Source organism: Palaemon carinicauda, chromosome 18, assembly GCF_036898095.1.
Source record: "Palaemon carinicauda isolate YSFRI2023 chromosome 18, ASM3689809v2, whole genome shotgun sequence".
Taxonomy (NCBI): domain Eukaryota; kingdom Metazoa; phylum Arthropoda; class Malacostraca; order Decapoda; family Palaemonidae; genus Palaemon; species Palaemon carinicauda.
The window spans coordinates 72,776,303-72,788,389 of record NC_090742.1 but is presented as its reverse complement, the minus strand read 5'-3'; the positions used below and the strand labels follow the sequence as shown (position 1 = coordinate 72,788,389).

The 12,087-nt window shown below is 33.2% G+C and overlaps 1 protein-coding gene across 1 annotated transcript in view; it reads left to right on the top strand.

Moving 5' to 3' along the window:
* LOC137657113 (uncharacterized) overlaps nt 1–12,087 on the top strand; it is a 225,475-nt gene that overhangs the window by 207,074 nt on the left and 6,314 nt on the right. Inside the window, exons 12-13 of the mRNA XM_068391475.1 lie at nt 1,368–1,475; nt 11,690–11,880. Of these exons, the coding sequence (XP_068247576.1) occupies nt 1,368–1,475; nt 11,690–11,880 (299 nt within the window). The remainder of the gene's footprint in view (nt 1–1,367; nt 1,476–11,689; nt 11,881–12,087) is intronic.

The window sequence follows — 12,087 nt, the reverse complement described above, 5'->3', positions numbered from 1 at the left end:
TATCATTGTATTTTGTGTTCATTATTAAAGTTCATATGAAAGGCAATTGTGTTATGGATATTTAGTTTTTGAAATACCCCAGGAATTTATAATGTAATTTATTTGTATTTTCAGTAGTATAAAATGTCCCTAGTTGAGTTGTTTGAGGAACTAGAATTGTTTTGCGGAAGACTTAGAAAATTTTCGCTTTCTACTCGCCCGACCTTTGTTTCCTTTGAGGGATGAAAATAGAAAGGAACAAAGTGATTCTCTAGAAATTGAGTTCTTGCTATTCTGTTGTCCTCTTTACAGGTAGTAATATAAGGAAGATTAGTGTATGTTGTATATACAGCGTACTCTTGTAATCTATATTCTAAGCCAAATTATTATATGTTTTGGTCTGTGTTTTCATAATTTATCACGAATATTGTTACTTTTGAAAATAACGTCTGGATCCTCCTCTCTGGTTACGGTTCATTTTCCCTTTGCCTACATACACACTGAATAGTCTGGCATATTCTTTACATATTCTCCTCTATCCTCATACACCTGACCACACAGATTACCAAACAATTCTTCATCACCCAAGGGGTTACTGCACTGTATTTGTTCAGTGCCACTTTCCTCTTGGTAAGGGTAGAAGAGACTCTTTAGCTATGGTAAGCAGCTCTTCTAGGAGAAGGACACTCCAAAATCTAACCACTGTTCTCTAGTCTTGGGTAGTGCCATAGCCTCTGTACCATGGCCTTTCACTGTCTTGGGTTAGAGTTCTCTTGCTTGAGGGTACACTCGAGCACACTCTCCTATCTTATTTCTCTTCCTCTTGTTTTGTTAAAGTTTTTATAGTTTATATAGGAGATATTTATTGTTGTTACTCTTCTTAGAATATTTTATTTTCCTTTTTTCCTTTCCGCACTGAGCTATTTTCCCTGTTGGAGCTCCTGGGCTTATAGCATACTGCTTTTCCAACTAGGGTTGTAGCTTAGTAAGTAATAATAATAATAATAATAATATAAATGCTTAGATATGTAAATCTGGAATGAGTTTTCAACAAGGAAAAGAGTTTATAATAACCTGGTAACGTGCTAAATTTAATGTAACATTAATTGGTGTGTGTGTGTGTGTGTTTTTTTTTTTTTTACCTGTATAATAAAGAGCAAGTGTCTGGCTGTACATATCAATATTTACATATATTTCTTTTCGGTTAAGCTCAGCTCTCCCCGTCCTTCGGGCAAGATGGAGAAGAAGCATTTATACCCGGATGAGAGGTGTGTGTGTGTGTGCCTTTCTATAAAAATATTTAGCTGTAATTTTTGACGGGTCGCATACACTAGTAATATATATGCTATCTTAATTTTTTGTTGTTATCAATTTCTCTACCTCCTCAGGTTTATGATTACATGGACCTCATGTCGCTTCCCGACTCGCAACGAGAACATCTTCTGCAGAGTCCAACCTCTTGGTTAGACTGGCTCCTAAATCAACAGCATATAAAGGTGAGAAGAAAATTTTGCACCTATTCCCCTCTTGTACTTTATTGGTTTTTCTCGTTTCAAAGAGGTTATTAGGATAATTTTATTCATGAAAATGGTGTCAAATTATTAAAGTTTTTTTTTTTTTTTTTTTTTTTTTTTTTTTTTTTTCTGCGCCCAAGTAGTATTGATATGCTTTTGTATTTACGAGGGTGAACTTTAACAGATTGAAGTCTTGGATACGATAAGATACGATATTGAAGCTCGAATTTTTCTTTTGACGGGTTCCTATATTGCATGCAGTTGCGGCTTGAGTGAAATACCCGCTTTTATTCTGAAGTGAGAATGGTAAAGCCGAATCCTATTATGATGCAAATTCAAACAATTCATTTTCATGCCTAGGCACATCCACAGTATATTCCTTTTAGGAGTGTGGGCTGCTTTTTGTGTGTTAATTGATTAAGGATGCTCTCTCTCTCTCTCTCTCTCTCTCTCTCTCTCTCTCTCTCTCTCTCTCTCTCTCTCTCTCTCTCTCTCTCTCTCTCAATGTAAGAAGATCTGACCAGGTTAGTCGTTGTCTGGATTATATTCTTGACTAAATACTAGAAAGGATGTTTTTCTTATGAGAATCTCACTTGGTGTCACCCCTTAAAATAGAACTACAGGTGTGCAGTTGCCTTGTGAATAGGAGAGTATTCCATTATCTTTATTGCTCTTTGCCATTCTGGTTAAGCGTAGTTTTCTTAATATAAATTCAAATGAAGCTCTGTTTATAGTCCCGTCTTTTTTTTCTTGACATCCTTTCAAATTATCTGGACTTGAATAGAACCAGTATAAATAAAATTTTACAGTTTCTTTATTGTATTTAAGATTTTTTTTTTATGGTTTCACCAACATATAGGGATTACTGGATTGGCATTTGAAAATGTGAAACTACGTTTCATGATTTATTTGAGATGCAAAATCCCGCAGAGGAAGTCAGAATACCTGCTGATTGCACAGTTTGAAGGGCCTTATTTGAATAACAAAGCTCTTTAATTCGTGATAACATTTGTAAAGGTCATTCGTTTTTTTTTTCCATGAAAATAAACTAGAAAATTGAAAGCGATTTTCGTTAGAAAAGTAGACAACTAATGTTTTTCGTTTACTTCTCCTCCTTCTCCTTCTCCTTCTCCTTCTCCTCCTCCTTCTCCTTCTCCTTCTCCTTCTCCTCCTCTGACCTGTTGGATGGGACGTTAGAAAACATCTTAAGATACACGAGTCACTCGTTTCTAGTTTCCCTCAATTTTGTCTTTTTCTTTTATTTCCCATTTGTAAGAGTTAAAATGAACCAGCAACTTGAGTATTAATTTTGGTTACATTTTTTTTCCTACCTTAATTTGTCATTGTTTTGGATTTGCTCATGTTACTACTGTTACAACGATGAATTAAATTGCTATTATAACTACTTTTATTACCTTTTTTTTGTTGCTGCTGTTATGATGTTCCTGTTGTGACAATCCTACAGAAACTTTGCAAACGTAATTTTTTCAGTATATTTAGGCTCTTCTGGTAATCCTTTATTAAATTGAAATGTGATGTCGCTAGAAAAAAATGTGTCAATAAAGTATAAGTCCATAAAGTGAGCAACTTGCGTGGAAATACTTATAAACTTTAACAAACTTAAGTATTCTTGCAATTTACAAGTGACATCAGTGTAAATCGCCAGTCCTTACCTTATTTAATGGCTATCGGTCTTTAATCTGTGTAACCATCAGCGATTTGTTTTCTTTACCATACTTTCCCTTTATCAGCACAGCTCATGAATATGCATCCCTTTGTTTTATATACAAACAATATAATCAATAACCGAATAGACTCAATTTTCTTTAATTTATGAGAGAATTTAATGGTACTGTATACTGCCTTCTTTTATAGATTGTTTACCATGAAAACGTTTGGTCCATAGGAAAATAGGGTACCTCTCACTAATAAGTACAGTCTTTTAACCAAAGTTAAGAATGAACTTCTTATGTCATATAATTTAAAACACATCCACGTAGCCGCATGTTGCACCTACAAATGAGCTTGATTAGCAATGCATTTATCTTATTACATGTATTGTACCATTCACCGCAGTCGGGATGCACTTTCACTGCACTATTGAGAAATTGAGGTAATTTCGTTTAACTCTTTTGATCTGCATGCTTCCAATTACAGTGCATGACCAACTATCACAACGCACCTGGTTTAATCTTATTAGTTTTGTTCAACATTTTATTTCCTTTTGTTGTATGTATACCATTCTTACACGTGACCAACGTGCATAATACACATGTAACTCCTCTCCACTTCAATTTTGCTATTTCATTCATATTCATTGAACTAATTTATCTTCCGTTGAGAATAATCTTGATCTTCACAACTTTCTTCACAGTTATTTTTCGAGAAACCTTTCCTATGATTCGCATCTTTCTTAGTATCAATGGGTTACCTCCTCACTTCGTATGGTTTTGTGACATCATTTAATGCCGTAAATACATGACATTTCTAATCCTAGTTGTTGCTTTAATTTTCAAAATAACATTTAATTTTTAAAATTTTTTTTGCATACGTATACCCTCGCTTGCCTTTTGTTAATAGCCCATTTATTCCCATACATCACCATTCATAAACGCCTAAAACTTTCTTCAGGATCTGTTACCCTTTTTTCGGCCAAACATTAATTTTTCTGTTTACTAAACATGCATGTATTAGCACATTCTGTTATTTCTCAAACTTTTCCCCAAAACTTTATCCAAAATGTATTGATCAACACATGGACGTCGGAACCCATGTTTTAGCTTTTTTAACTTCACAATAACATACTTTATTGTATTTTCTTATTTCCTTACATATTGTTTACCTCAAATCATATTTCTATACAATATTGATCAGAAATAATATATATTTCCAGGTAAAAGTAATAAGTTCACAAGTACAAGAATGCTGTACCAATCTTGAAATATATATTTAGAATCAGGATCCTTAACACATGTCAAACTATAAGAAAAGCTCAACAAATTTGAGAAACTACAACACATGTAAAATAGTTATCACATAAGAACTTGCCAAATGATTTGAAATAGCAAGACCTTCCAAATAAAACTAGATGGTAAAACTTCCCTATTCAATGAACAGCAAATGTCTAGGATATATATATATATATATATATATATATATATATATATATAATATATATATATATATATATATATATATATGTATATATATATATATTAAATATATAATATGTATTTATATATATTATATATATATATATATATATATATATATATATATATATATATATATATATATATATATATATATATATATATATATCGTGTCGCTCTGAGACGCAACCACTTGGGAAACGACAATCTCCCACAAATTTCCCAAACTGCCGTGTTGTATTTAAGAAGTGGGGAGGGGTGGCAACGGTTGAACCGTGTGTGTTCGCGCGCTCATACCTCTGTAAATATTTAGCCGCCATTTTTGCCTAGTCGAGTACACTGGTAATGATAATAATGAAGGTAAGTAGAAAATGGATGATAGACAATTCACTAACACTAACTAAATGTATAATTTCATTAAAGCTGTAAGGGACCTAACTATGGAATTACAAGAAGGGAGGGCGTATTTTAGTTGAGTAAATTCATATGTTTTAGTTATCATCAAAACATATTGAAAGAATTTTCTATCCCCGGTATAAACTTTAGTCTTCCAGCCACGGTCGATTGCAACCTGCTGGAAGGGGTGTATCGTAACTTAGCATCGTAAGCTGTTTTTGTTGAGAGGTTCCTTTTAAATTTTATGGGAACTTTGTAACGGTTGAAAGCTCTTCTTTATGTGTGTTTTTAATAAGCTTTTCCACCCCGTGTTAGATAACATAGCCTTAAGTGTTTATGAAGTTCATGGTTTCCTTCATTGGTTTCAAGACCTTTTTGGGTTTTATGGCTTCTAATTATGCTTACCCTGGAGTAAAAGAATGTTTAATTGGGGAATTACTGTTCTCTTAACGAGGAACATATTAAAATGTTTCATTTCCTTTTCCATACAGTGTGTGTGTGTGTGTGTGTGTGTCGAAGTGAGGTCAGTTTTGTTTTAATGCTTGTATTATTGCATTTAATTATGGCCTTTGATGATTTCTTGCATTTTGTAGCGATTCTAGTTACACAAGATTAAATTTCGTGCCTGTTTTGTTGGTTTCGGATAAATTGTTGAAATTCACTAGCTGGAATTCATCCCATTGGTGTAATATATGTGTATATCATCATCTCCTCCTATGTCTATTAACGTAAAGGGCCTCATATGTGTGTGTATATATATATATATATATATATATATATATATATATATATATATATATATATATATGTGTGTGTGTGTGTGTGTGTGCATATATACATACATTCATAGTATATAATATCTACCAGGAGTTTCAGAGCTAGCGTTGCCCTGTTTTTTTTTTTTTTTTTTTTTTTTTTTTTTTTTTTTTTTTTTTTTTTTTTTTACCAAAGCTTCGTACGAGGATGTCGTTTTGAAAGATTATGTTTAACACCAATAACTAATTTTATGATATGCCTTAGTACTTGCGTTTTATAAATATGGTATCAATAAGAGCAAAATCAGTATTTGGCATTCAGAGCCAGCCCAGCCTTCAGCTAACGGTTCAGAGATATTACATGATATAAATCTGACGTCTTAAGGCTTCGCCGACTGTGATATGATTTCAGTATCAATGGCTTACCGCTGACATGTTAATGGGTTATAGGTATCCTAAACGAGGTTATTCAACAATCACGATCATGTTATTGAGCTTCGGCCCACCGTAATGTGGTTTCCGAGCCAACGATGTGACCGCTGACAGGTTAATTGGCATTCGTTGTCGTACATGAGGATATTAAAGAATGGCGGGCATTTTCTGCACGTCTTGCGCGACTGGTTTTGAGCTTCAACTTGTCACTTTTTTTAAAAGTGAGAAGATCCGTGGCAGGACTTACGTCAGTTTGGTTACGTAAGCAAATAATTAGACCATATTGTGGATAAGGGTTGAGCCCCGGTATTTACTTCATAAATATTCAGATGATTCCACCTCATTAATCCTTTTTCCTTCCAATGGTATTTCATTTTCCATTGCATATTCCGTTTTCATCATTTCTGCCTTTCTCCTATTTATCTTGAGCCCAACCTCATGTGATATTTCATGCATTCTGGTAAGCAAGCATTGCAAGTCCTGTAGTGTTCTGCTAATAGGGACAGCGTCATCAGCATACTGTAGGTCAGCTAATATCCTGTTACCAATCCACTCCAGTCCTTCCCCACCGTCTCCAACTGTTCTATGCCTTACAAAATCTATGAGGAGGATAAACAACATAGATGACAACACATTCCCTTGGAGTACTCTGCTGTTCACTGGAAATTCGTTTGATAGGACTCCACTAATATTAACTATGCATTTGCCATGCTCATGAAAAGACTTAATCATATTTACATAGTTAAGAGGATCTCCATAATAACGCAAAACTCTTCACAAAATTGTCCGGTGCACTATTAAAACTTTTTCATAGTCCACAAATGCCATCAAAAGTGGATTTCTATACTCTAAACATTGCTGTACCACATGTCTTAAAATGAAAAAAATTGGTCAGTATAAATTCTACCTTCTCTGAATCCTGCTTGTTCATCTCTCGGCTTTTCAACAATCTTTCTTTCTAGTTTTTTTTTGGAATGAGCATGCTATATAATTTTATGATAACTGATGTAAGTGTGACGCCTCGGTAATTATTGCAATCAGTCAGGTCTCCTTTTTGGGGGGTCCATTTTTACCAACACTCCTAGCTCCTATTCATCAGGCTTTGCCTGTTCACGCAACATTCTTCAAAATAATCTTGCCAGTATTCCGGGAGTTACTTCATTTTCGGCCAATATTATCTAAGCATTTATTCCATCGCATCCAGGGGCTTTCCACCTCTTGAGTTTATTTATTTATTTATTTATTTATTTATTTATTTATTTATTTTTTTTTTTTTTTTTTTTGGGGGGGGGGACTTCAAACACACAGAATTCTTTCATGGTCACTTCTTGGTCTTCCTCAGCTTCAGGTATATCTATCAAATTATTCCCTTCATATCTCCTATTCATGACCTCACTAAAGTGTTCCTCCCAACCTTGGCTTTCTTCATCTTATGTTGTTATAACAGATCCATCTCTCATTTGGATGGGCATATACTTCTTTGCCCCATTAGAAATTTCATTTATAATTCTATGAGCAATTCTTACACCATAGCTACTTCCTGAATTCATACTTTTGTCAGCCTCATCTGCTTTGCTGTCTAAATATTCTCTCCAGCATTCCTGGCTTTTCTTTTACCCCACTATCAATACTGGAATACTTAGCATTCTCCACCTTGTAATTATCATTACTTCCTCGAACGGTAAAGAAGATATTAAAAGGAAGAAAATATCTGAATTCTGCATATAGGTCCAGGACTCGAATAAACATAACAAAGATATAGCTCTCTCTCTCTCATTGTGGACTATGGGATAGCCAACATATGAGAAGATATATCCTTAAAAGAATCATCACTAATGAAGTAAAAATAGATACACCATTTAAAAAAAAAAGTATTTCTGAAAGTTTACAGAAAACCAAACCAAATAACTTACCTTGAGAAGAAAAAGTCACGCCTGTAGAGTACCCAAGGAGCTTACGATCTATGTAGTTTACAATTTTAGATGCTGGAAACGGGATTGTAAACCCCTCAGCTACATGACAAAAATGCTCAGAGGGAGACCTCAAGCAATTGATATGGCTTGTGCTTTAACATTTAATGAAATCTCTAGAAGAACGACTATGCCCCAAGAGTACATACAACTGGTGTATATGTGTATTTTTAATCTTTATCAATTGCCTTCAACCATTTACTTCATTCTAGTAATGTTTCTTGTTGCTACCATAACTGCCTCGATAGTAACCTGAGCTTTATCACTTACATTTAAGGGGGTTTATGAATGTAAGCCTGTTGTTTAGTAAGTTCATCATGCTTCATGGTCAATATTTGGTGGCTCATAATCAAACTCCCAAAATTTAATTATTTCCCATAGTAATAGCATCAATCTTGTTTTGTTCACTTATCAATACATACCTTACATTATTATTATTATTATTATTATTATTATTATTATTATTATTATTATTATTATTATTATTATTATTATTATTATTATTATTATTATTGTTACTTGCTAAGCTACAAGGACTCCAACAGGGAAAATAGCCCATTGAGGAAAGGAAATAAGGAAAAATTATGAGAAGTTTAGGAACAATAATAACATTGAAATAAATCTTTCATATATAAACTATGAAAACTTGTAAATAACAAGTGCTTGTATAACTAGAACTGTTATACATTATATGTGATAAGTAGTTGTTTTTAATCTTCATTACATTAATTACATTGATTTCAAACGTTCCCTACGAGTACTAATGGGATGCCTTAGGAAACACGATTTCAATTATAACACATGTAGAAATAATGGTTGGCAAAATATTGTTCTGGGTTAACCTATCACCATGTGGCTGTACATGTTTGATAGCCCTCTTTAGAAACATTTGGACTCACAGTTGCATTTCTGATTTAGGAATTAACAGGATAAGATTTATATTTTGTATCATAAATTATATCGGGTACACATTTTTTTCTTGATAATGAATTACCCTTCTGATCGTATTCTTAATAAACATAATAGAGTATAAACTAGATAAGGGACTCCCAACCGCCATCCCCCCCCCCTAAAAAAAGGAACATACCTTCACGCTTTTTCATTGCAACATCGAGAATATTTGACAGATATCACAATCCGGATGATGCTAAAATGAATTATGGCCGATGAGTAAAGAGGTATGGAACGCTAAGCATCTTAATGGTACCATGGAAAAAAGGCAGCCGTCTTTCTCTTGGGGTCAAAGTTTTGCAGTACAATGTTGTGATTTGCCCGATCATTCAAACCATATAGGTCCTCTACCACTAGAGTGGCTGCATATATATATATATATATATATAATATATATATATATATATATATATATATATATATATATTCAAATAAGCCATATATTTTGATACTTTAAATATCTGGATTTTCTTAACGACCTCAGGATCAGAGCTCCAGGTAAAAATCATACAAAGTCAATAGCTTATGACCGGCCGGGAATCCAACCCTGGTCTAGGAAACTTGTATGAACAGTGACATACCACTTGGCTTTTTATTATTATTATTATTATTATTATTATTATTATTATTATTATTATTATTATTATTACTTGCTAAGCTACAATCCTAGTTTGGAAAAGCAGGATGCTATAAGCCCAGGGCCTCCAACAAGGAAAATAGCCCAGTGAGGAAAGGAAACAAGGAAAAAGGAAATATTTTAAGAACAGCAACAACATTTAAAGAAATATTTCCTATATAAACTATAAAAACGTCAATGAAACAAGAGGAAGAGACATAAGATAGAATGGTGTATCCGAGTGTACCCTCTAGCAAGATACCTCTAACCTGAGACAGTGGAAGACTGTGGTACAAACAGCTGTGGCACGACCCAAAATTAGAGAACAATAGTTTGATTTGACTGGGCATTATCATTTGCCTCTTTCAGATATTCACTTTTTGTAATCGCGTAATTTATAACAGCTCTTAAGTGGTCGTACTTGCCTTAGAATTCCTTAGAATAAATTCACCTTTTGCTTTGGCATGTTTGAGATCCTTGAAAAGGGTATGTTTTTGGTAGACACATTAGTATTATTATTATTATTATTATTATTATTATTATTATAATTATTTTTATTATTATTATTATTATTATTATTGTTACTGTTATTGTTATTATTATTTATTATTATTATTTTTTATTATTATTATTATTATAATTTGTATTATTATTACAGTATTATTATTATTATTATTATTATTATTTATATTATTATTATTATTATTATTATTAACTAAACTACAATCCTAGTATCAAAAGCCGGGAAAAATAGCCCTGTGACGAAAGGAAATAAGGAAATAAATAAACTATATGAGAAATTATGAACATATAAGATGCAGAGGCCTACGTGCTGAGAGAGAGAGAGAGAGAGAGAGAGAGAGAGAGAGAGAGAGAGAGAGAGAGAGAGAGAGAGAGAGAGAGAGAGAGAGTAATATGGGAATACCATTAATTGTCCATTTATAGTTTTGTTCTCATGGGATGTTCCTGATAAGGTTCTGAAATGGCTTTGTGAATTCCCACCCATTTGTTCTGGGAAAAAAAAAAACTGTGACACAAATTAAATCCCGGCTTTTTATGTTGTAAGTAGTTAACATAAGGGGTTTGACCTTTATCTTCTTAAATTTATTGTTTATAACTATGGCTTCGTGTTTTTTCCATTTTTTATTTTATATAAAAACTGTTAAAGAAGGATGTTAAAGATCTACCAATATGTAAGAAATATGAGCTCCTTTCCGTAGCATTATATTGGCATTATTGTTTGAAATTATTTGTATGTATGAATCTATCCGTTGCGGCAATGGTAATGTAGTGTCAGAATCATACATTACTTTACTTGAAACCTTTTGTCAGCTTTGATTTGAAGGGTGCCATCTTTTTATTTATTTGTATTTTTTTCTTTTTTGTATTTTTAAGCAATCTATTCCTTTATACATTTAAAACTTTGAGTCACCAGTTGTTGTTGCCACATTTTGCTAGTTTCGTTCAAATTTTTCCCTTTCTGTATATTTTTCCTATATGTATTTCTGTGACGTGTTTTTATCTTCTAATTTAATCTTTTCTTCCTCTGTTTTTTATCTTTTATGTAGCTATTTGAAATATGTATTTTATTAATTTTCTGACCGAAGTATAAGTAATGGTATTAGAGTTTGGTTATTTTTAGATGTGTCAAGCTTCTTTCAAAATCTATTTGTCTATGGTTAAAAATTACGATTTGTTCATGTGATGCACAATAACTTTACCAAGTCAACGTTCAGGTGTATTTTTACGTGTGCATACGTCTGTGCTAGTGAGAGAGAGAGAGAGAGAGAGAGAGAGAGAGAGAGAGAGAGAGAGAGAGAGAGAGAGAGAGAGAGAGAGAGAGAGAGAGAGAGAGAGAGAGAGAGGTGCATTTTTTCTTGTTTGATTAAATTCTTTTGATTTTTGTTTTCGCTTTGGAGCTTAGATCATAGTGGTTGGCAGTAGTGGTGGACGAAGGAGACAGCTGGAATGGACTCTTCCGCAGAGTGTATACACCATGTCTAACGTGCATCAAGGTCTCACGCCTCAAGACGTTTTGCTTTTTCCTTACCTACTGCGCCGACTGAAGGATAGACCAGATTTGGCTTCAAATTACTCAAGGTTATTCCATATCAGGTTGGTTGGTATAAATTTCTTTATGTAGAACAGTAAACTCATTGTTTTGCTGTATTTTAGTTATTTGTATTTCTAATTTTCTGAACTGTATAAAAATATCTTTTGAATTAAATGGGAAAGGAAATCATCGCTTGCAGGTAAGTATTTCCTGGAATATTTTCATAAGAATTAAGATCGAACTTTTATTCCCCTATAAAAATCTAACTT